The sequence below is a fragment of the Sciurus carolinensis genome, chromosome 5 (assembly GCF_902686445.1).
Source record: "Sciurus carolinensis chromosome 5, mSciCar1.2, whole genome shotgun sequence".
Taxonomy (NCBI): Eukaryota; Metazoa; Chordata; class Mammalia; order Rodentia; family Sciuridae; genus Sciurus; species Sciurus carolinensis.
The window spans coordinates 85593568-85620067 of record NC_062217.1 but is presented as its reverse complement, the minus strand read 5'-3'; the positions used below and the strand labels follow the sequence as shown (position 1 = coordinate 85620067).

At 34.1% G+C, this 26500-nt stretch overlaps 1 protein-coding gene across 1 annotated transcript in view; it reads right to left on the bottom strand.

Moving 5' to 3' along the window:
• Xpo4 (exportin 4) overlaps positions 1–26500 on the bottom strand; it is a 107472-nt gene that overhangs the window by 14957 nt on the left and 66015 nt on the right. Inside the window, 7 exon segments of the mRNA XM_047552589.1 lie at positions 4931–5108; positions 5904–6049; positions 6553–6695; positions 7251–7427; positions 20688–20862; positions 21114–21271; positions 25713–25825. Of these exon segments, the coding sequence (XP_047408545.1) occupies positions 4931–5108; positions 5904–6049; positions 6553–6695; positions 7251–7427; positions 20688–20862; positions 21114–21271; positions 25713–25825 (1090 nt within the window).

Here is a 26500-nt window from a genome sequence, read left to right as displayed (position 1 = left end):
AGAGGTTGTCTAAATATATTTTTTTCCTTAAAAGTCCATTTCTGACTCTGGATTTAGGTCAATAAATACTTGAAAATCTCATCAACAGGATTGTAGAAAAATACCTTACAATATTTTTAATCAATGATGAAGTAGAACACAAGATAAAGAGAAGAAAGAAAGTTAACACTAGAGACATAATTGCATGTGCAAATCTCAGCATTACTGTCTAAAGATGAAAAATGGAAGAAAATCATAAAATTAAATGTTCAGAGTGCATGCCAAATTCTTTCAGCATTCCATCACTACTTAAAACTCCCCTGGTAGGCACAGCATGTGATTTTATACCATAAAACACAAGCTCTGTTGTGTAGGATCTGGAACTGACTCATCTAGAATGTCTGCAGTACTGACCCTTATCTCCAAATCTGATAGTTCTGCTTTTCCCAATAAACGTGATTCCTAATAGTACTTTTAAATAAAAATCTTGCTAGAAAGATTACCTAAGTGCACATATTGTCTTTGCCCCCAGCTACATAATTCATATGGCCAAAAGGTGTCTATAACATAGTGTTGATAGACAGTTAAGTAAAAATGTCTTTGCTCTGGAAGTGCAAGGTGGGCACATAAGTTATATATATTTAACTTGATTTCAGCCAAAAGGCAAAGAAGCAAAGGATATAATAAAAGAACCAATTATAATACCATTTAATAAATATTAATGGCAACACTGTGGTTCTAATTACTGAGTTTTGGCCTTTGTGCCTATCATCAAGGGTCTCAAGAAGACTGAAATCTCCTTGTAATGATATCAGATGAACAAGTTTCAGTTATTTATCCAGCTTCTGATGTCTCAGAAATACTAGATGCTGTTGACTACTCTGTCCTTTTGAAGAAACTCCTTCCTTCGGCTTCCCCAGCACCACACTTCCCACATTTCCCTCATCCATCTGCTCACTCTTTCTTAAAGTTTTTAATAGCAGCCTTCTCCTTTAAAGTGAGGAGGTTTTTAAGCCTAGAACCTTTCTTTTCTCACTATCCATGAACTCCTTATACACCAGTGCTCAAACTTTCAAAATTTATTTTAGGGGATATGTGAACAAAAAAATCCTAATGACCTCATATTCATTTAAGTTAGCATACCAAATTTTCCCCAAAAGATTAAATAATTTTAGATCATTTCTAGACTATCAGAATTCTAAATTAATGGTTACATTAACATGTATGTTTACATACTAGAATTTAATCATCAGCATTCTTTTAGCTAACACCATTCATTTACAATGTAAACAATTTTTTTTCATTTCACTTCCAATTCCCTATAGAACATTATCCTAATAATAAATATATATGCTATATTTGCTGGTCATACTATATTCTATGATACAACTGTCTAGATATTAAAAGATAATTTTTAAGAATTTCCAATGATCATAAGACAATATTTGAAAATATCTTCTGGATTGAGTTAGCATTGTAATACTTAAAACGTAACACAAATTTAACTTATGAAACATAAAAAATAAATTTTATCCATCCTTTGAGGTAACATAGCACTGTATTTTCTTTTTCCCACTTAGATCAAGTCTTTGTGAATAAATATTATTGCCAGATGAGTCAAAATTGAACACAATTTGGTCTGTATTTTTCATTTTAACAGATATAAACAGTGAAAAAACTTGTTCACATAAATAAAAAGAAGGTATTTTAAAAACAGCAAGGTCACCCAATTATTTGAATTTCTTCTAAGTTATATGACAAAAATCACAGAGATCTATCATCAAAAATTATTTTAATAATCTCTTAGCTGACATTAAATTAGGCCCTGCTCAATGTTACATAATGCAATGGGCTGAATTTCCTGATTGTACACTCACTCTAGTAAACACCACACTATTTGCACCTGCTCCTTTATTTGGCACTCTGTGGTCTTTTATATAACTGCCAATCCCCACAGCAAGGTACAGAATGAGGGAGAGCTTCCACCTTTCTTTTGTCAAGTAGAAGAAAGGTGAATAACCTGTAATCCCAACAACTCAGGAAGATCACAAGTTCAGAGCCAGCCTTAGCAACTTAGCAAGGTCCTGGGCAACTCAGTGAGACCCTGTTTCTAAATAAAATATAAAAAGGGCTGGGGATGTGTCTCAGTGGTTAAGTACCTGTCAGTTCAATCCCAGGTAATCCCAGAGAGCCTTTCTTCATCCTCTCTCTCTCCTCTCCACCATATCCAACTATCAGCACATGCCTGGAGAGCTCCCTCAGACACACCTCTCAAACCCAGAGCCTTTTTGCATCTTTATTTCAAAATTTCTAATAAAATGCTTTCCAACTTGGTTTGTCATCCTTTAAATCTATCTTCCACAGAACACCACCTCTAAACAACTGGATCAGTTTACTTATCTATTGCAAATCCTTTCTCCCAGTTTCACTCCTACCTCATGAGCCCACCAATAGCATCCTCCCTGCCTCATCATCTCAACCACCAGGACAGACCAGTGTTCCTCCCACCATATTCACACACTAGCCACACCAAGTTTTCCCTCTCCCCACTTCTGCTTCTATCACTGCCTCAAGCACTGGTTGCCTTCCTTTCATCCTGCAAGTAGCAGTTTAAATGCTAAACTCTTCCAAGAAGTTCCCCCTGGATCCTCCCCGCCAGTAGACTAGGTGAATGCAGGTGTTCCTATACTAGTCTACTATATCCTCAGATCCCAGCCCAAAGGGCAATTGAGGACACTACTGATCAAAATATCTCCTATTGTTGGTATTCCAAGATTAATACCCCAATTCTACTTGAGTTCCTTAAGAATGCTATCTGAAAGTACTGTATATTCCAGACAGCACTCGGTTTCCTAAATCAATCCTGGATTACATTTGCATTTCATAAACTAAAAGAAAAAAAAATAAATCAGTGTTTTTAACTTTTCATGACCTCTACTACGGTTACTCTGATCTGGACACCATCATCTTCTTGAATTACTGCAACTGGCCACATATCTGGTCTTTTCATTTTCATCATTAACTCTAAATACAGCAATTAGAGTAGTGTTTTTAACACACAAGTAATTTTCCTGCTCAAAACTCTGCGATAGCACCCCACTTAACTCAAGAGCAAAAGTGAAAGATGCTACACAGGTCTAAAGATCTTATCTGGTTTCCCTCTCTTTCCCCAGCTCCATCTTTTACAAAATTCTACTTCACTCTGCTTAGTCCACAAGGGCTTTCTTGCTGTTTCTTGAACATGCCAGATATGCCCAGGGCACTGGCATTAGCTGCTGTTCTCCTTGGAATGCTCATCCCCCAAACATCTCTATGGTTTTCATACCAACCTCAAGTTTTTGCTCTCAAGTCACGTCCTAAATAAAGCTGATGTACATCACACTGTTTAAAACTGAAATGATCCCTGAAGTCTTAATTTCTGATCCTACCCTGCTTGGCTTTTTACAGATAGCATTTACTGTTTTCTAATACCACTTTACTTCTTGATCATCTCTCCTTTACAGGGAGCTCTAGAGGGAGAGTGAATTCTGTTTGTTTTATTACTGATATATCCCAAGCACCCATTAAACTGCCTACTACATAGTTAAGTACTCAATAATTATTTGCTAAATGATAGTTTTTCAAGGAATGTGAACTACATTTTTGCTTAAACAAGGAACATTTCTCCTAAACACCAGTTAATTTTACATTTAAAATTAACTTGTATTAAAAAAACATGGTGACATTTTTATTGGGGTGGGGGGTAACCCAACCCTCCATAGTCTGTGCTCTCAGATACAAAAATGTTTTGCTCCCACACTGATACCTGGGACTGGAAAAAAATTGAAAAAGCACTTAAAATACAAGGAAAGCATTCCTAATGGTACTACCCAGGCAAGAAATATGTCAAAGAATATATGACAGCACCCTGAAATGTATTGTCTTTGAAATTAACATTCACCATGAAACAAACCAAAGCAAAAGCACCGATTTCCACAGATGCTGAATTTAAAGACTATAGTAATCTCAGAGGATGATTTAAAACTTTTCAAATAGAAAACTGTTATTTAGAAAGGAAATAAATTCCCAAAGATTTTGATATAAGCTTAGTATTCCAACTTGTAAAAAGAAAAATTACTTTTTATTTTGTACAGGTTTTATGATGTCCATGTTTTTCCATTAAGAAAAGAATAAAAGGGACAGCACCTTGAGTTACTGATTTTGCAACTGAAAAAAAAAAAGTGTCATCATTACTGACATACCTGCCTGCACTCTGAATTTAAATGGAAAATACTCTAACTTAAAATACTGTTTTCAAATCTACTTTTAAAAGCATATCTAGTCCACGTTTACCCCTCCTTAACTTCACCATTAAGAATTAATGAAAAATTTGCCATTACTATTGAGAAGAGTAAAGTGAATCCTCTCATTGGAGGCACTCTGCTACCTTGTAAGTTCCCCAACAGGGTTCTCATGTTTCACATATTCAAGATAAATACTTCCATTTTATAAGGCAAAAATTACAGTTTTCATTAAGAAAGCCAATGAAATGTAGTTTTAGCTTTCATTAATAATAAACATTTATTAATGTTCACCTGGTTCCTAAGAACCTCAAATTCCTTTTTCCCTTATTAAGGGTGCCTGTACATACATCAGTACTACTTTCTGATGGACAAGCACTATTTTCATAGTACATCAGACTGAATGTCTCTTCCAAGTCTCCTAGTTACAGTAATTTTACATGTAATTTCTTCAATACTAGAAATAGCTGTCAATTCCCACTAGGTGTTTAGGTGTTGCCTAAATAATACTGAGTACTTGCCATCCTTGTGTATTTCAAGGCTTCTCCAAGTTTTGTTTTATTTCATGTATCCGATTTACAGCGTGCCTATCCCTCTAGCCATCTACCCATCAACTCATAATTTATAAAACAGTATAAATTACAAGAGCACAGCTATAGAGTTCATATTACCTAATCACAGAATCTGTTCTGTTGTACCCTGGGATGGAAGAAGCCTTTTCTCCTGGAGATCCCAAAATTTGAAGTGTTGTATTAATGTCAACTTCAGATGAATGCTTAATGGAATATTCCATTATTTCTGGAGGTATTAGCGGAGTCTCTCCCTGAGTATCATCAGCTAAGAGGTAGCCTTCAGTTTAAAAAAAATTAAAAATGAACACTTAACAAATCTACATTTACCAAATTGCACTATAAATGTTTTCAGTTTTATTTGATTTATATACATCACATAAATTGATGTAAAAGTAAATTGTAACTATTAATCTGTTAATTTCAAGTTGATGAGAAGAAACTCAATTTCTCAGATTATCAACCCTCAAAAATACAGCAAAGGACAAATGTTTTGTTCATCAATTTTATAGTTCATAGTGACATGTAGGCATTTTAATCCACTACCTTTTAATAATTTTCAGTAATATCATCTGTAAAGTTAATATGATTTCTGCTATTTCTTTATACTAGAAATCAATATTGAAGAATGCTTTTCCAAAAGTCAAGATTTTCCCTGATTACTTAAAATAAAGAAACACTAATAGTATGGTGGATAAGGAAGAAAATCCTAAAAGCCATACTGCCTACATTTGCACTCTTGCTTCCAAAAATTAATAGCAATGTGACCTTGGTCTAGTTTCTTACACTCTCAACTTCCTAGTCTGTTCGATGGGGACAACGATGATGATGGTTACAGTAACAACACTTAACAGTATGAATTCAGTACAGTATGATGAGATTCACATAAAACATCTGGTGTGCAATAGGCAATGAAAACATCGTTAGCCAGGATTTTTTTTAAAAATACATCCAAAGCTCTGTGGCAAATAACACTGTACCCAAATTTCATCCAATACTATGAATGACTATTGTTTTTTTAGCGCTTAAACTGTTTAGTTGACAACTACATTTTAAAAAGAAACAACTAACCAACCTGTAACTAAAATAAGCCAGTGAATATCTTCATAGAGATCATCAAGCATTTTGTTATCAATGGTGCTTGAACCAGGTGAAGCAAGTAATTGTTGCTGATGTCGTTGTAACTGACCATGGAGTCTTGTTACTCTTTCTTCTAATAAACTAAAAAAGAGAAAACAAAACAATTAGCTTTGTGAAGCTCAAAACACAAAGATGAAGAACAATTTATAACTTCCTATACTAGACAATATAAATTAAGACTTAGCACAAAAACAAATATACAAAAGCATTATAGTACACAATTGTTCTCATAGCACTATAGGAATTCTGATTTACTGTTTATGACACAGAAGTAAAACAATGCTTTACAAACAATCAGGGTTTATAACAGGAATTTGAAAACTGGTTATTCCAATTTTTTATTGGTATGGGTCAAATCGTTACTCAGACCATGTTTTCCATAATCTCTCTGCCATCTATGTTGTAGTGCCTGGGCTCCAAATGTATAAGCCAAAGAATGCAATCATGGGTATGTTTCTGTCCATTGGTCCAGTGTGCTAGGATACGGGGTGGGGTGTTTAAAGTCTTTAAACACTTCAAGTGCTCTCCAGGGAATTGTGAATACAGACTATTTGCTCCATGGGGTTTCTTTGGACTGTGTGTACCTTGTCAGAAGAGGTATACAGTGTTCTGCAGCAATTCTTCCTAGCATTCCTACACTGGCGAGTTGATCAGAAAACTGGTCTCGATCATCTTCTTGAAGTTCACTTATTTCTTCTTCCTCACGAGAGGCTACACCATTGGCGGTCTATTACAGGTGAAAGAAAATAACATTGAGGAACTGCACTATCTTGTTCAGGATTTTCTGAGGCCCTATAAAATATGGAAAGGGCTGGACAAAGTCAAACTTCAAGTGCAGCTATCTATGGACTCCTTGCTAACCATGACAACAGCTCTAGTGGCTATCATAAGAGAGGCACAATACAGAAGGATGTAGAAATATCACTCCCCAGTGCATGAAGTAAACACAGCTAACTGCACACCCACAACCCACCTCCCACACTGGAGAATTTCACTTGTCAATAAGATGATCTTTAAGATTTCTGGTCCTTTGGAATATAGGAAGTCATTCATTAGCACTGCAAAACTAACAAGACAAAGGTAGGTAAATGAAAACTGAAAGGAGGTGACTATAAGCAACTTTCTTCCCCATATAAGAACCCATTTATACAACAAGGACCACTTTTGAACTCAGCAAATTTTCTCAGTGGGGAGTCTATCTTAAATTTCTAGTTTTATATATTATTATAAGATGAAACAGAGCCTATGATGATTTTTAATTACCACCTGGCTTAAAACTTACCAAATTCCTTGTGCCATCTGGAGCAGCTAGGTGGCAGTGAATATAGGAATTAAAAACTTGAACTGCATGTTGGGTAAAAAAGCCTTTGTGGAAATGTTTGTCGTCTTGGACCAAAGTTAACCAGGACTCCAACAATTTATCATATGCTTCCATATATACCATATCATCCTTATCAAGCTAAAAGAAAAGAACATTCATAAAACATATGTCCAGAGAAAGAAAATGGGCATCATAGTCACATAGTTTATATATTTTTCCTTTAAAAAAAAAATTTATGATTCTTATTGTTAAATTTTCTAAAATCTTTCTAACTTAATCTGAATAATTCTTATGCAATCTGAAACTACTGTGTATTTTAGAAGACTACCTGTTCAGGACTTTTGGGAACATGTATTTTTCAAATAAAAAAGTATTAATATTTTTCTATAGTAAATAAGAAAAAAATGCTAGAATAAAAAGGTAAAATGGTCACTTCCTACCTATCTGACTCATTTTGTAATATTAGAGAAGTATCAAAACTGTCCCTTCACTGAAGAAAAATTAAAAGTTTAATAATCACAAACACTTCGTGAGTGGAAATGAATTAATTTGTGCCCCCCGCCTTTTGTTGTTTAGTTCCATTGGTACAGTTTTCTTCCTACAAAGGAAATGTGGAAAACTTACATGATGTTATACACACACACTCTTTTCTGCACAGACTTAGTAAAATTACTGAGCTCCCTATTCCTAATTTCCTTTTATCTCATTCTTTCTTGTTCATAAAGAACTGTTGTTTCTGAGTTAAAGTTTTATACCAAAATTAAACTACTAAAAATAAGGGAGAAATTTTCAGACACACAGGTTAAGGGAGATAATCCACATCAACAGGTTATTTTACAGAGCTATTTTGTGGTACAAAATCTGCCTGGGCAGAGCTAATTTGCTAAAAGGTCATTTTACCTTTAAAAGTTAAAAAAAGTCAGGAGGTAGGAATAAGCTAGGAATTTCACACAACAGAAAGAATGATAGTGGACCTGGAATATACAGGGGATAGGTCACGAAATAACCTGAGGTGAGGATGGAGGTGGCAGGAAGAACAGATTCAGAGGGCATTGAAATTCAGTGACCAGGAGACTGGGTTTTCTTCTAACTGCAGCAAAAAGCCACTGCAATGTTATAAACAGAGATGGTAACACATGATAAAGCTCTTTAAAAGAAAAGCATACCGCCTACACCGCAAAGTATGATGGAGACCTGGGGTAGCAGGGAGGTGTTGACAAGTGGCCAGACTGAGTACAGACTTTGGAGGAAGGAAAATGAAAGTCTGAGGGAAAAGAAAAAGCAAAGGTGGAATCTGAAATTTTATCCTGAGCAGCTGGAAAGATGGTGGCCTATTTCCTAAAATGCTAAAGACTGAATGAAATAACATGTACAGGGAAAGGAAGGTTTCTCTTTTGGACATGTTCAGTATAAGATGCAAATAAGGAATTCAAGTGAGATGTTCAATTAACTGATATACATCTGGATTGGAGGGACGAGGTCAGGACTGGAAATGCAAATGTGGCATATAGTTACCTAAATATTTAATTTAAAAATCATAAAACCAGGAGCACTGACCTAAAAGGAACGTGTTGGTAAAAAACTAAGGACAGAGGATGGAGTTTACAGCCCAGTGTCACAGTGCTTACCTGGTATACAAGAGGCCCTGGTCTGATGCGAAGCATCACAAAAAAATTAAAATAAGGACAAAGAAAGAACCCACATAGGAGCCTGAGGAAGGCACTGAGGCAGGAGAAATACCAGGAATGTGTAGTATCAGAGAAGCCAAATGTGTAAAGACAAGAGTTTGGAAGCCATGTAGAGGAATATAGTCTGGAAGAAAACTAAAAATCACAGTTTATCAGAGCTATTCTTTTCTTCTAATTGTCTTTGATTTTATCCTGATTCTTTTTTGCAAGTTTTAAAAGACTATTTCGTTTAAAATGTTCTTTATATAAGCCACCAGAAAGAAGTCTTATATGGAACAAAGAAAGCTATAAAAAGGAACTCTAATATTGTTTGAACTGCTCATTACTTTTCATGCTTCTCTCTAGGAGTTAACCACTTTCCAAAAGACTGATTTATGGAAAAGCAGTTGTGCAGAGAAGCCTAAATGTGGGGCCAGGGAGGTGGGGTAAGGAGGGCTGATTGAAGGGTTAACTGAAAATGAAACTTACTTAGGAGTATCTTCTGAACAAGAACGTCACAAGGTGTTTTATATGTAAGAAAGTTGCTGTAGCAACTTAAAATAGTGGAATAAATAGTAAATTGATTTACTGAACCAATTTCCCGCTGTTTACTAGCTAAGGACATAAGAAATGGCTTATAATATTAATGAAAAGCAAAGATTTTAAGTCTAATTTATGCCTTAAAACCTTGAAAAAATCCATCTGAACTGTAAGTTTTGGAAGATGAAACTACAAGTAACTTGGTTTACTTCTAATTTTTTGCTTTTCTCAACAAGTATTAAAATTTCATAATTAGAATTTTAAGAAGTTCTACATGTGAATCAAGACATGCCAGGAAAGACAGTCATTTGAATGATAGTACAATTATATGTGACAGTTGATAGAAACTTTGGATAATTTTAACTTTGTACATTGTTTGAATTACTTTTTCCAATGTGTATACCATCTTTATAATATTAGTAAAGAAATTCAAATTATGAATGTGAAGAACAAAATAAAAGCAAAAACTTAACTTGTAAGAAACTGACAAATTCCTACAAAAATCTATCTTGGCAAACTGGATCAAGGGATAAAAAGAAAAATATGAATATTCCCATATATAACCATTTAAAAATCTAAAATTTTTCCCCCAAAAAAAATAGCAGTTTCAGTAGATTTATGGGTGAGACCTTCTCAACTACTCAGAACCAAACAAAAACAAAAACAACCAATTTTATACAAACTAATCCAAAGAGAATGAGTTTGAGAATAACACGAGAAGCTGGTGTAACTTTGATACCAAGCAAATCCAATGGAGCATTAAAAAAAATGACATACCATGATCAAGTTGGACTCAACTCAGAAAGGCAGGGTAATTTTTAACATTAGAAAAATCTAGATATGCAATTTATCACATTAATAGATTAAGCAGATAAGCTTTTAATTAATATCAATACTCATAAATAACAGCTCAACATCCTACAGCAAACATTGTTCTTTATGATGAAACAAAAGGTATCTTCTATTACTACTTATTTTCATCAGGATACAAGAGGAAGTAAGAAATAAACAATAACAAAAGATTGAAAAGAAAAAAACATACTGTCATTATTCACAGCAGATATTTTTATCCACAGAAAACCAAAGACTCTGAAGACGAATTATCAGTTGGGCACAGTGACGGCATGCCTATAATCCCAGCAATTTAGGAGACTGAGGCAGGAGGATTATAAATTCAAGGACAGCTTCAGCAACTTCGTGAGACCCTAAGCCACTGAGCAAGACCATGTCTCAAGATAATAAATAAAAAGGGGTAGGAGCCAGGTGTGGAGATGTACATCTATAATCCCAGCAGCTCGAGAGGCTGGGGCAGAAGAACCTCAAGTTCAAAGACAGCCTCAGCAATAGCGAGGCACTAAGCAACTCCATGAGAGTCTGTCTCCAAATAAAATATAAAACAGAGCTGGGGATGTGGCTCAGTGGTAAAGTACCTCTGAGTTCAATCCCCAGTATGGGGGGTAAAAAGTTATTAGAATCAATAAAAATTCTGAAATGTTACTAAACAGCTCAATACACAAATACTAACTGCATTTCTTATGCCAGAAGTAATCTGAAAAATGAAGTTTACTTGGGGCTGGGGTTGTGGCTCAGTGGTATTGGGCTCACCTAGTCCATGTGAGGCACTGGGTTCCATCCTCACTGCCACATAAAAATAAATAAATAAAATAAAAGCATTGTGTCCATCTACAACTAAAAAATATTTCTTAAAAAAATGAAGTTTAAAGAAGGAAGGACTGTATAGAGGAAAAGAGGGGTGGGATGGGTGGGGAGGAAGGGAAAAAATAACAGAATGAGGCAAACGACATTACCCTATGTAAATTTATGATTACACAAATGGTATGCCTCTACTCCATGTACAAACAGAGAAACAACATGTATCCCATTTGTTTACAATAAAAAAAAATGAAGTTTACAAAGATATGACATGTTATCAACAAAAATACAAGTTCTTAAGAAAAATTTATTCTTTATTGAAAGGCAATAATATAAGATCTAAATTAATATACAAAAATGTCACAATCACGAACAGAGAAAGTTAATACAGTAGAGATGCCCACTCTTTGTAAATATTCATTACAATACCAACCACAATTCAACTTGATGAACTGAAAATTTACATGGAAGAATAGAGGACTCAAGATTCTTTCGATGAAAACTGAGGTGATGGAACATGTCTACTACCTAGCCAGACTTCCTGTTAGAACTAAAGTTATATAGAAGTACAGAAATAAACAGACATAGCTACTTATACATTAAAGCAAGGTATGTGATAGAAATGGTCTGGAAGATCATCAAGAAATAAAGCCTTATTCAATAAATGTGCTGGAAAATCCTGTTATCTACATAAAAAAATCCAACTGGATTTCTACTGAAGTTCTAAGATGATAATATCATGAAAGGCAAACCATGAAGTATTTAGAAGGAAACACAAGAGATAAGGTCTAACGAAAGAACTAAAATTGCAAAGGAAATTATCATCATCATCATCTCAACTACAGTAAGATGAGGAACATGTGTTCATCACAGGCTATCACAAAGCAATGGGGTATCCTGGAACAGGAAGAGGATATTGGTGGAAAAATTGGTGGAATTCAAATAAAGTCTGGATGAAGTGTTTCCTTCTAAATACTTCATTTTTTGCCTTTCATGATATTATCATCTTAGAACTTCAGTAGAAATCATCAAAAATATACCAATGTTAATTTATAATACCAAGGGATATTGGTTATGTAAGATGATAATATCAGGGGGAAAGTGGGTACAAGGTATGTGGAAACTCTCTGTTCTGTATCTTTGCAAATCTGCTATAGTTAAACTTATTCCAAATTAAGGGGAAAGACCATAAGTGAAAGGGAAACAAACAAACCAACAAAAAAAACCAAGGGACTAGATCTGCAACACATAAAACCAACAAAAAATTAGCATACAGAACATAAAAAGGAATCTGTAAAAATCATTAAGACCAACAACCCAACAGGAAAATGGGCAAGGGAGGACTATATTTTATACCTAGTCATAGAGCACTTGCCTAAAATGTACAAAAGACCTGGGTTTTACCCCAGCACTACATAGACAAACAACAGTATTAATAACAACAAAACAAAAACAGCAGTGGACAGGAACAAGCATTTCAAAAGAGGAATCATAAGAATTGCATATATATGAAAAGAAGCTTAATATTATTAGTAGTTGAGAAAGCAAAGACCCTATTTTAACTTGTTTAGCATTTAGTGCTGGAGAGGAAATGGATCAATGAAAACTCATACACACCACTACGAACATGTATATAGACCCAATTACTTGAGTAAATAACTTGACACTATCTTATAAAAGCGAACATTTACATAACTTATAATCCAAAAATTTCATTCCTAAGTTTATACCTTAGAAAAATTCTCAAAAGGGTTAGCTAACGTGTGGGCCTCTGGGTTCAGTTACACACACACACACACACACACACATATATAAAAGAAAAGGAAAAAGAAAAACTTCCAAAAATATAAAAGAATATTTATAGCAACATTAAAAATTAATTTACAAGAGAATGGATAAACTGTGGTATAATATTCAATGATATAACTTATAGGAATACATACATATGATTAAAAATTTCAAAGCAAAGAAGTGATAAAACTTCAGACCAGGAGTCATCTCTGCTGTTGGGGGTAGAGTAGGGGAACAGTGAGGGAGATAAGCCTTGGATAGAATATGCTAGTAGGATCAAGCAGATACTGCTAATGCTCTTGAGTTGTGGGTTCACGCATAGTTATTTTGTTTTAGAACTACATATGTTATGTTGGACATCATAAAGTCACATATGATTAAGGGTGAATGACAGAATAAATATAAATAATCAAAAATAGTACTAAAATGCCTAAGCATTGTGCTTGGTTTGCTACTAGTGGGGGGAGAAGGTGGTTTTATTCCTTCAACAAAAATGTATGAAGTGCTAAGAGCTAAACACTGGAACACAGATGAATAAAACACTTTCTTCCCATAGAAACATCTGTGGCCTGTTTATATACTTAACAAAGCATGTGCTTCGCAGACATCATTTGTTAGGTCTTAACAGTTTATCTTGCCAAAATAAACAGACTGGTAACATATCTTAAAAGGAACTTAGGAACAGCATCCTCTGACCTACGACTCAAAAGGAAAAGAAGTAGAACACTTTCTAAGAATTACTTGTTGTTTTTTAGTGTATATTGAATACATGTTATCATAGCTGATACCCTGAAAAGTTTAAATAAAATGTAAAAATCTTATATAACTGTCTATCATTGAAAGAGGTTTCAATGATCCCTTTTATAAAGCCCTGATACAGACAAAAGAGAAGATCACAGGCAGACTTTAAGAGTTCCTACTCATTGGATGGCAATTTAAAATAAAAACTATAGACCCCTGAAAAAAAAACTGATTCCCTTTGAATACCAGTACAAGTAACTCATCAGGCAAAGTGTGAGAAATGTGGTTGATGACAATTGGCAACTAGATCTTCCAATGTAATCACAGAGAACTGAAACCTAACCTAGCTCTTTTTCATAATACTTTGGCCCTGCTCCATAGTCACTCTGGCCAAAACCCAGCAGCCAAGCCAGCAGCACGTGCACAAGATGACTAAGGAGACCAAGCTAGACACTATGTGCTCATGCACACGGTATTGTCAGGCCTGTTGCCAGAAAGGCTTTGGAGAGGGGCTTAGAGCTTATGAGACTACTTGACCCCACTTTACTCCATTTGGAAATGGAGGGTGGGGAAGGTAATCAAAATATGATATCAGCACTTCTCTTTCAGTGCCCATAATTAACTTGCAAGTGTGTAAGGAGTGAATATGCAGCCCTTCAGACACAGAAAAAAAAAAATCCTGTTTTCATTGTTTGGTAATTATGTTGAATATATAATTCAAAAGCAGTGGTTAATTTTTGTGTGAAAATGTTGCCAAACAAAGCTTTGGAAAGAACATTTTCAGAGTGTCAATCTGTCCCCCACCCTTGACATACTGAATTTGAGAGATTAAAATCTAACATTGTTGTATGTTTCCAACTATATGACATTCTAGAAACTACAGAAACAGTAAAAAGATTAGTGGTTTTCAGGGGCTGAGGGGGTCAGGTGGCATAAATAAGTGGAACACAGAGGATTTGATCTTTAAGGCAGTGAAACTATTCTGTATGATACTACAATGGTGGACACATCGTACACTTATTCAAACCCACAGAATTTACAACACTAAGAAGGAACCCTAATGGAAATGATGGACTCTGGGCTATAATGATGAGTCAGTGTAGGTTCATCAATTCTAAAAAATGTACCACATTCTGAGGAGGGATACTGATGAAGGGAGGCTGATGGGGAGGAGGCTGTCTGTGCATGTTGCTATTAGGGGGAATATGGAACTCTGTATTTTCACTCAGATTTTGCTGTGAACCTAGAATTGCACTAAGATATGTCTTTATATTTCTATCCAGCTGCATAAATCAAATGTCAGACACTGTAAAAGCATAAAAGATAAATATCATACTAGGGTAGTTGTAAGTTTGGTTATTATACTGCAAACAACTCCAAATCTATCCTCATCAATGATAGAATGATGGTTACTAGTAGATATTTGCTATAATTCTTCCCACTACATTTTTTCCCATGAACAGCAAATAACCAAATTTTCTTCATGAAATTGAAATCTCCTTCTGTTGATCATCAAATCTTACTTTCCTTATCACCATTCCTCCCTCCCTGGTGCTGGGGATTAAACCCAGGGTCTCCCATATGCTAGGCAAACTCTACCACTGGGCTATATTCCTCAACCCCAAATTATTTTCATATGTTTACATAATGAGAATTATACAAGAAAAGTATGATTTGCCTAGTATGGTAGTATATGCCTATAATCCTGGCTACTCAGGAGGCTGAAGCAGGAGGATCACAAATTTGAGACCAGACTGAGCAACTTAGTGAGATCCAGTCTCAAAATAAAAAACAAAAAGGGTTAGGGATATAGTCCAGAAGTACAGTGCTTAGACAGTATGTGTCAGGCCCTGGGTTCCAAATCCCAGTATATAGACAGAGAGACAGACAGAAAAAAAATGCAATGAAATGGGTGAGAAATTTTATTTCTAAAGAATAAAAATTTAAGAAGCTCCTTAGCCTTACGAACTCTGGGTTCCATATTTCCAATGAAGGCTATTTGTTTTCTTAGCTAGTCTTTAGCAAAATTAACCTAACTTCACAGTAGCAAAATTAACCTAACTTTCAGAAGCTGACAGTATTCCTGGCTTCTGAAATCCCCCTAGAGAAATTGATTAGGTAGACAAGTATTGCAGCTGTTAGTAGAATCCTAGAGAGATGAATTAAAAAAAAAAAAAAAAAAAAAAAACCTACCCCCACAAAAACATGAACAGGTTGTAATTTACAGAACAAGTTTTTAAATGTTTTACTTTGGTTAACATACTTTCTTCCTTTGTAAATGCTCGGTTTTTGTTTTTTTGGTTTTGCAATGCTTGATAGAATCCAAGGCCTGCACATGCTAGATAAGTGTTGTATAACTGAGCTACATCTCATCCCTGAATTTCCAAATTCTTAATGCTAAGTAATGCATACATATTATACACCACACCTGACACATGGTAGCTGTTAATACATATTTTTGAAACTGAATTAATGCAGTAGTATTCCTTGTGGGTTGACATTTGGGGAACTCCTCTCACTTATAAGGGGTTGAAGGGCAATCTTTTTCACCTCACTCTAGCATTCGTTTTTGAACCCTGGGCTCATAGGGTCTGTTTATGTTTCTAATGATAGCATTATAAACCATATCAGGGATGTTGCATGGAATAATAGTTATGACAGTAAATAAGCTTTGTTCTAAATCCAAACACTATCTCAAGTACAAGAATTCTATAAAATTTAAACACTGGTTATGTATTATTAGGATTTAAACAATCAGAACTGAGCTATAATCAAGTCATAAAATACTAAACAGTGAAATTATATTCCAGGGACTGGGATTGTAGTTCAGGGGCTAGAATGAAATAAAACGTTGACAGAATTCTTTTTTTTTTTTTTTTTTTTTTTTTTAAGGATGGCTTCCCACACACAATACCTTTATTTTATTTATTTATGTGGTGCTGAGGATCGAATCCAGTGCCTCATGCATGTGAGGTAAGCGCTCTACCACTGAGCTAAAACCCCAGCCCCTGACATAATTCTTATTAACATTTCTGGTAGTAAGTATATTTAAGGTATAATGGTATCATTACAGAGCTAAAGCTATGGTTATTAATATAAAGAAGTATACTTTCAATGTATGAAGTTTAAAAAATACTCTTGCATCTCAATTCCTTTTTTCTGTGATCTTTTATGCTTGGAGAAATGCATGCAGGTGAGCAGGGGCTGGATAGTCATCCTGATTTCTCTAGTATCATCAAATGATTTCCCCCTAACTATTAGAACCACTGGGCAAGGGGGTTGGTAAGGATTCTCAAAAGAGCCTTTCTTTCATGAGAGAATGTGCAAGTTATATAACACAGTTACAGCTCAATGGTAGAGGCATGCCTACCATGTGCAAGGCCCTGAATTCAATTCCCAGCACCACAAAAATAAATAAATTAATTAATTTAATTAAATAATTTTTCTTATCATGGAGATGCCAAGATTTCTCTCAATCTTCTCAATCTGTAATTTAGCTTTACTATATTCATTTTCACCATATTGTGACTCCACAAAGTGACTACCCAATGAACTGACCAAGTAGATTTTGAATGGAGAATTCTGACCTTTAAATGCCCTCATTCGCTGAATAAATTATTCTACTGCATTGTACTATATAAGGAACTTCTATCAAGTTTATCAAGTACCTATTTCTTTTCTACCTTATCATGTTGGTCCTGAGCTTAAGTTAAACCAAATGTAAAGTTCTTCCTTTGTAAGGTATGTCTACCACCACACCTCCTTTTACACACACATCAAAATACATACACAGAACACACTGCTGTCAGATAGCTACTCTACCCAACCTGTTGCATGGTCTCTCTGATGATCTTGTTTGTGCATTGGACTAAAAATACTCTACAGACAAAAGAAATCAAAAAAGAAACTATGATATAGAGTACAAGTCACATCTTCCTCAAATTTCACTAAACAAATTCAAATGCATGCACTAGTATAATATATATTTTGATATAGTTGATATACTAAAATGAACAATAATTATTAGAATTTTAATCTTCAAGACAATATTGTTTCATTTCTACAATCATTTTTATTTCCTGAGTCCTGAAATAGATAATAATTTGATTTTGGGGGTGTAATGAAAAACATTTTTAAGAGACATCATGAAATCTCCAGAAATAACAAAAAACTTCAACAGAACAATGTGGCTGAAGACTGGAACTACTTTTTTCGATTCTCAGTTTACTGCAAGTCAAATGACAGTCATAAATACAATCTCTTTATGCAAAGGAGAAAGTCACTGAGCAACACATATTTCAAAAACACACCAGTATCAAGAATTTTTCTTCCCATGAAGATGCTTTTTTTTTTTTTCCTCCTCTTGGTATTGGTATAGCAAAATAGTTACCATCAAAGACGTGATTTGCTTAGAAAAACAGAATTTATCAAGTATTCCTAAATAAATAACAGTTCTGAAAAAAAAGTATAATAACACAAAATATCTGCAAAACATGTTTTCTTACAGAAAAGAAACTCCTTCAATATTAAAGAAAAACAGAAAACACTTTTTAAAATTAACATAAAAAATTATTGGTTTGTACAAAATAAGACTTAATAGGTCTCACACAGTGACAGTACATAAAATACAGGCCATCAACCATTATAAAGGTTCATTTTAAAAAATATTATTCTACATTTTACTGTGTACACTACATAGGAACTTTCATACAGTTAATTCATGTCATAAAATTTCATAAGGGATTATTGTTCTGACTTTACCAATGAGAAAACAAATTCAGAAAAGGGGAAGAAGCAGCTTGCCCACAATCCTGCACTGTATGATTACTCAGCTCATATCTACATTGTCTCCCACCAAATTTCATGATCGTTCTATACTATGCTGGCTCCCAAGCCTTTTATTTGTTTAATATTAATTAATGTATCAGAATTTCCTTTAAAAATCATTCCCTCATACACTTTTCCATCTCAGGACAACTACTATGTGTTATGAACTAATAATGCAACCACTGGGTGACCAAGGAAACAAAAGACAATAGTCTGTCCAGAAAGTTTAATCTGGTTTGACTGGATTTGTTCATGAACTTTTATTAGCTGTATATTCCCCAGTATGCACAATACAATAAAATAGTGAGGCTGAAATGACATTTAGGAAGATTTGTTTAATCTTCATTCAAGTCATTGTGCAAGGGCTACTACCTTCTCAGTCTTCAACTTCATCTCCAATGTGGCTTCCACAACTAATGCAAAGTTTTAAACACTGTTTCCCTCTGTTCTTTAGAATATATGACCAATGACTTTTAAAAGAACTACTAAATAAAACAGATCAGTTTAAAAAATTAAAACTTTAAAAAATATAACACCTTACTTAAACGAAACCTATGAGGCATATCAGAGCACGCCTTCTTGTGAAACAAGCAGAAGATGTACCTGCTTCTCTGAAAGGTTATCTAGACGTCCTATACTCCAATACTTCTATGTTAAAACTTGACAGAAAAATTGTCAAGTCGTCAGCCTCCTGCTTAAAATAAAAAAAAAATTTCAATGTAAAACTTGCAAACCAGGGGCTGGGGCTGTAGCTCAGTGGCAGAGCACTTGCCTCACATGTGAAGTACTGGGTTCAATACTCAGCACTACATAAAAATAAACAAATAAAATAAAGGCATGCTGTCCATCTACAACTACAAAAAATTTTTTTTTTTAATTTGCAAACCACTAATGTCATATATCTTCAGCCATTTGTTTAAATGTTAGGACCACTCTTAATCCACAAACAGAAACTAAAAGGTAGCTATGTTTCTAAATATGTGATCAACATGCTAACTCTTTAATCTATCTGGTTTAGGGAGAAAAAAAAACAAGAGGGAAAAGTACAATGAAGCCATGTTAAATGAGACCTGACCAGTTCAGAATCTGGGATCACTTGAGAGGAATTTGACAAAAGATTAAATACTTAAAATTTTCCACGGACTTTCATGTTTAGAAAATAAAATTACTTTCCTGAGAAATATAAACCCCACATACAATGGTTTTAAACTTCTATTCCTCTACTACTTACATTTTTCCTGTCTGACCCAGTTACTTTCCTCTCATCGAATCACTAAAGTGCCCAATTATATAAACACAATCATTTCCAAGTTCTTCATTTTCTGAACACCTCTGAAGGGATATAAAAAGCCGACCCACAGCCAGAGTCCCACCAAAACTACTTGTAATTTAACATAAAACTCTAACAGATATCTACAAATACTGTTTTAACTCTTATAATTTTTTAAAAGACTCACATTTTGATTCATAAAAATGAATAATTTCAACAATAATTATTTTGTAGGAAAAAAAAATCAATTTCCATGATTAATGTAGTTATTCACAGTAACTTTACAAAAGCAGCTGTGTTTTCAAGGGGTTTTAGAACATGTGTTCTGAATTTAAATATAAATTTGGAAAATGTACATCTGAAAATCTTAAAAAAAATGTCATGAGTATTATTAGTCTTAATATTTATGTAAATTAGATCCTACCAAAATATACTATTAAACGTTTCTACCAAAAAAATTTAAAGAGCAGTGTCTGATTGAAATAAAGATAGCTACGATTTGAACTGAATCATGTTTACATAATTTCCGAATAAGTCCAAAATAAAAAATATCAGAATAAATATACATATAAAATTACACATAATCACACCATATACAAAGCAGTACCCTGCTAACTTGTGAAATGGGTTTTTCACAAAACTTTTAATAGAAGCATTGTATTCCAATTATCTCAAAATTAAAATCCTAAAACCAGTAAATTTCACTAACCTGTTTTGAATCCCCAAATTTTAAAAGTCATGTTTCCAAACACATGTTGCCAACTAATTTACACATTTGAACAAAACTGTACTTTTAAGAACTGCTACCAACACTCTTAGAATAATTACATGTCATGAGAAAATGTTACAAAGGCAGCATAAATTTCCTCATGAAAAAAGGACATAATGTATTTTACAACAGTCACTCACCACTTCTTCCAGTGCAGCACTTCGCCCAAAAGAACAAGTGAGGTGTGTGAGGCAGTTAACAAAGGAGGAGAAAAGTTCATTGGGAATGGCAGTTAAAACATTTCGAGGGAATACAGTTATCAGGTTGCTGATAATGCTGGAGATTCCCACAGCTTCAGAATCTTCTATTTCAATTCTATAAATCAAGTAATGAGGATTATTAAGTGTAGTAGAAGAAAAATTACAACTCATTTCCAAACATGCAAATATTATCACTTATTCATTTTTAAAGGTATATCTGTGTATTAATTCCAAACTAGCCATATGACTTTATGTCAAAATACAAAACGGAGAAAAAAACCCACTAGTTTCTTTTTTCCTTCACTGTTAAACACAAGGAAAACCCGGAAAGTTCCATTCTCAGTTATAAAGGGTAAATATACCTACCCATTGATAGTATTCAGCAATCCCTCAATGAAGTGTGCTAGATAATCAACTTGTGATCCTTCATCTGGGAAGATGGGTCCATGAAGAGAAGCTAACTGGGCAAGACACTGCAAAGAATCTTGTGCCATATCTGAATCTTCTCTGATTTTTCGATGTACCTGTTAGAAAGAATTACTAATCCATAAAAATAAATTCTTCTTTGTAAGGGTCACGTGTCTACCATGCCGAATGAGGTAAGAGAAAAATTCACTGTAGCTGATTATTTCTAGAAAATTAATTCCTGAATTAAACTAATTTGAAAATTGTCCCTCGGTCCACTTGACTTTATAAAAGCCCATGATTTTAAATATATCAATTAATTTTTAACTGAGGGCTACCTACATTTTGAAAATTGAATCGTCTCCAGCATGTTATGACAAAGAGAGAAACAGATGCCAGCCAGTCAGACATACTGCTTCTTCTAAAAACAGCAACAACGACAGTCATCTGTATTATGCTAACTATGCCTCACTACAGCTTCTTGCTAAAGTTAGCAGACAAGTTCAATCAAGAGTATATAGATGCTGCCTTAGTGGAAGTAAACAGTTGCAAATTTAGAAAACCAATATACCACTCAATCCCTTATATTCATTCATTCATTCAAACAACCTAAGTCTATGCTTGCATTAATTCTGAAACTGCCTACAATTTGTCTGAATCTCCCTTTATCCTACATCACTGCTTTAATACTAAAATTTTTTAAATAAAAATTTCATTTAAATTATACATTAATCAATTTAAAAGCACATCTTGATTTGATTTCTACTGTGCAATACTGATGTTCCATAAGAAAGGAAATGCTCCCAAAATATGCATTCTAATTTTACAGTATTATTAATATTCTCAGATATTATAGGTTTCATTCTGTGATATGAAAAATAAAGAATATTCAGTGAAGAAGTTATACGGCAACTATTCATCTAAATCCACCTGTTTACTGTGACCATATTTATAAGCAGTTAGCTACTGCAGTCCTTCTCTTTCCTACATAAACTCTCAACTTTGTAAATACTACACAGTATTGAACATTTATTTTCTATTTGCTTCAGGTTATATTCACTTTGACTCTAAAAATAATTTATAAATTACTTGAGGTCAGAATGTTGCTTTTAAATATTCACTGGTAGAATGCTGGGTCGCAGTGAACACAATAATTCCTTATTCACTCACTGTTTCCATGAAGCCTTAAATTGCTGAACTTCCTAAGGTTCTAGTGAAGAAATTTAAAACACTATGACATCTCCAAAAATTACGAAGTTAATCTACTGACATGCTTAAAATGTGTTACACTCTTTGGTCTAGAACAGGACTTGGAAAACCAGAGCACACGGTTTTTGTACAGCAGTTTTTTCATGTATATGTGATTAAGAAAAAAACCAAAATAATATATTCATAATCTGTGAAAATTATATAAAATTCATATTTTAATAACCATCAATAAAGTTTAAATGGAACACTGACCACACTTGTTTATGTATACCTTGGGCCATGTCTGTGTTACAATGGCAGAGTTGAGTGCAACCATATGATGTGCAAAAGTCTAAAATATGGGGCTGGGGAGATAGCTCAGTCGGTAGAGTGCTTGCCTTGTAAGCACAAGGCCCTGGGTTCGATCCCCAGCACCCGAAAAAAAAAAAAAAAAAAAAAAAAAAAAAGTCTAAAATATTTATTATCTGGCCCAATAACAAAAAAAGTTCACCAATCCCAGGTCTAGAATATAAATATTCTTCTCTTATAGTCTATTGTATTTTATGTTTTATATAGTAAATTCAAGATAAAATATGTAAATTCAAATATGCACACTGTCTAGTTTGTGAAACTGAGTATAACATTCTGATATGCTCTTTATCAATAAACTATAAATAAATTCAGGTCATGCCTTGAAATCTAATTAACATTTAAGTGTGATGTCCAGGGATATATTCTATCAACAGCTACAATGCAATCATCTGAGGCAAGAGAAACCCAGCCACAAGCTCCTCTACCCAGGAAGCCAGATGGTCACTCACTGGTGGTCTGTAAGTGAGGAATCAAAAGAATACCCCCAATGAAATAGCTAATGTTGATAATGTAAAATTAATTGTCCTTGATAATGTAAAGTTTACTGTCTTTGGAGTTGCCTATATTTTGTAAGGTTAATTTATTTTTCCCAAAATATGAATCAAAATATGAGCTTATCATGAAACTCATGATAAACAATTCTTAAAGATTCTTGCCCTCCTTCCAATATCAGCACTACAAAAGAGTTTCCTCATACACACACATGTATTTCAATTAAAAACTGAATTCATCACCTGACTATGGGAAAGAGGTGAAGGATAAGAGAGAGGAGGTCTAGCAGGACACTGAGAGCAGTCAGTGAGGTTAATGGTGAGGTTATTCATCAAGACAAGAAAGCAAGTTAGTAAGATGACAAATTCTACTGGAAGATGTTAAATGTGAGATGTCTGTGGTCCATCCAAATTGAAATATCCAGTAAGCACTTGGGATTATGAGGCTCTGGGAATCTGAAGCAGCCTGTGCTGAATATAGATTTAAGAGTCATCGGTGAAGTGGTGCCTGAAGTCCTACGTGTGGAAGCGATACCCAAGGAAGTGTATAAAGTCAGCAAAGTTGAAAACTAAGAAAGGAACACTAATATTTATGCAGTGAGCAAAGAAAGAAGAGACCATAAGTGAGATCAGGTAGAATCTGTCAAAAAAAGGAGGAGGAAAATCTAGTAAGACTGGATTTTTTCCCCAAGACCCTACGGAGGAAACAAAAGTCAAGAAGTTTATAAATTTCTGAGGGGGCAGAAGGCAACCAAAATTACTCCAAATTTTAGATATGATCAACAAATCAAAGTCTTGATCCCATGTGACAGTATATTTATGTATATCTATTCAAATCTTCCAAGTAGTTATATACAGTGGTAAAGTGCTTTAAATTAGGCAATGAATTCACGTAAGTGAAACTGATAACAAAAACTGGATTAAATAGAAAGCTGAGCCATTATGATTTTGTGACAAATTACAACATTAAATTGTTTATAAACTGCTTAAATGAAAAGGCAAACATAAAACAGTTAAAATAACAAAGTGAAAAGGGTTAATTTTCAAATTCAAAAGTTATTTGCATGTGGTAGTTCACAGCTGACAGGAGCAGCTGTCTGGTTTGTCTAGACAGCTGTTCAGATTTGGTGGAGTTGTTTCCAGTACCGCCAGCAAGTTTTTCACCTTTTCAAAAACTGCTGGAGTAGGATCTACTTTCAGTAGAGTGAATAATACAAAGAAGTGAACTTGGATCCCTATCAAAACAATTCCTGTCAGATGAGGCAGGCAGTAGAGTTTTACATTTTAGTTACAATTACCTCTTTGATCTTGATAGTGTTTTAGTCACCATTTCTCTGATTTAAATCAGAAAATGTTAGGTGATTAATGCTCAGGGTATTTTAAAATACATACCACAGAACTACAATATTTTAAATGGTTCATTCAAAAAAAGAAGGCAGTTGGAAAGCGTGTGCATAATATTTTCAAAATACAAAAGTAAGAAAGAAACTATAATTAATGGTTGGAATTCAGTAAACTAGTTTTCTTCTTTTTTAACTGGTCTTCATCTGGATTTTTGTCCAAATTATCAAATCTAACTAACTAGTGTATTCATCCTATAACTGCAAATTAGCACTCAACACACATATACTTTTTGTTTTTTAAATTCTACTGGAGAAACCTGTTGGCAAACATAAAAATACACTGTTCATTTCTCGTATTTAACCAAAAATAATGAGTGTTTAAATTTATACTTGAAATAAACTTCTATTAAATAATAGTAACCTATCCCAGGTCTTGTAAAAAATGCACTACTATAGAACAGTATATCTCTAAGTGTGGCTAGAGATCCCTAAAGGTTTCTAAGTCCCTGTCAGTTGTCTGTGAGAACAAAACTGCTTTTACAATACAAACACAGTACCTGCCTTTTCCAGTCTCACTGTCTTAAATGTACAAGGCCACATGATACCAAATACCAATTGAATGCAAATGAGACAAAAGAATCTACTGTCTTCTATTTAGTCAAACATTAGATATTTACAAAAATGTAAAGGAAACAAAAAAGAAAGTAAAACAATGCTACTATTCTCATGAAACATTGTTTTCAAAAACAAATGTTTATTTGTTCATTAAAATGTTATTACTATGCCTTTACTATGCAACAGTTCTTACTGATTTTTAAATGAATTAATAAATTATTTTTCAAAGTTTGTTTGAATTTTTAATAGAGTAAATAATAATAGCTATGGCTGAACATAAGCCAAACAAAAGCTCGTTGGGATACCTGACTTGTAAGAGTATAAGGGGGTCCTGGGATAAAAAGTCTGCGAAGCTAGGATACCAAACCCTTAATAATTAACAATATATTTTGTAAATATAGCAAGAATGTTTTTACATAATTTATTTAGGCAGATAAACTGATGAAAGGTTAGAAAAGAGAAAAGCAACCTGTTCTGTTTTACTTAAAAATACAAAAAGGCATTTCCTCTTTCCATGGCCCTTGCTACCAGAGTTGAAGACTAAGACTTACTGTGAAGAAAAGTTCCATAACTCTGCTGTCCAGAAGAGTCTCCCGCCAGGACTCTGTTGGCTTCAACAGCACATTTTGTGAGGATTCAAACATAGCTATATAATGTCTGCCCAGTTATCTGGTGTCAAGGTCAACAACAATAACATTCTTACTTTGTCTAAAGTATAAGTATACCCTAAATATAACAGGAGCCATCCAGAAAGAATGTAATGGAAACAGTTCAAGCCTCTTCACATATGCCACATAATTCATGCATGAAGCTAAGGAATAAAAGGCATTAAGTGCTGAAAAAAAAGAATGCTATAGGAATGTAAGATACCAGTTTCATAGTAATTATGTGTCATGCTATAGGGATATACAAACTCTGATAATCAGAGAACTCAATGGTGGCAACAAAAGGAAAAACACAACTTGCAAACAGAAGGCAAGAGACACAAAAAGAATCCATTTCTGCACATTTGCCCCATCCAACAGCTTTTAACAGTTACAACGACACATAGTCTACATGGAAAAACAGCTATTTTTCCAAAAGAAATTTATTCACTGGGAAATTTAAAAAAAAAAAAAAAACAGCAAGAATAAACTTGTATCATATTTAAGAGGAAAAGCTCCCCCATATCATAGTACCAAACACCAAGTTCAAACAAAGAACTAACCGGTTGGCATAAAACTCTACACTCATTTATAAATCCCCACAGACTAAACAGCAATTTATAGGTTATTCAGGTATCAAACATGCTTCAAATGCAATACTGTTTCAACTGTAAATAAATCAACATATCTATTTG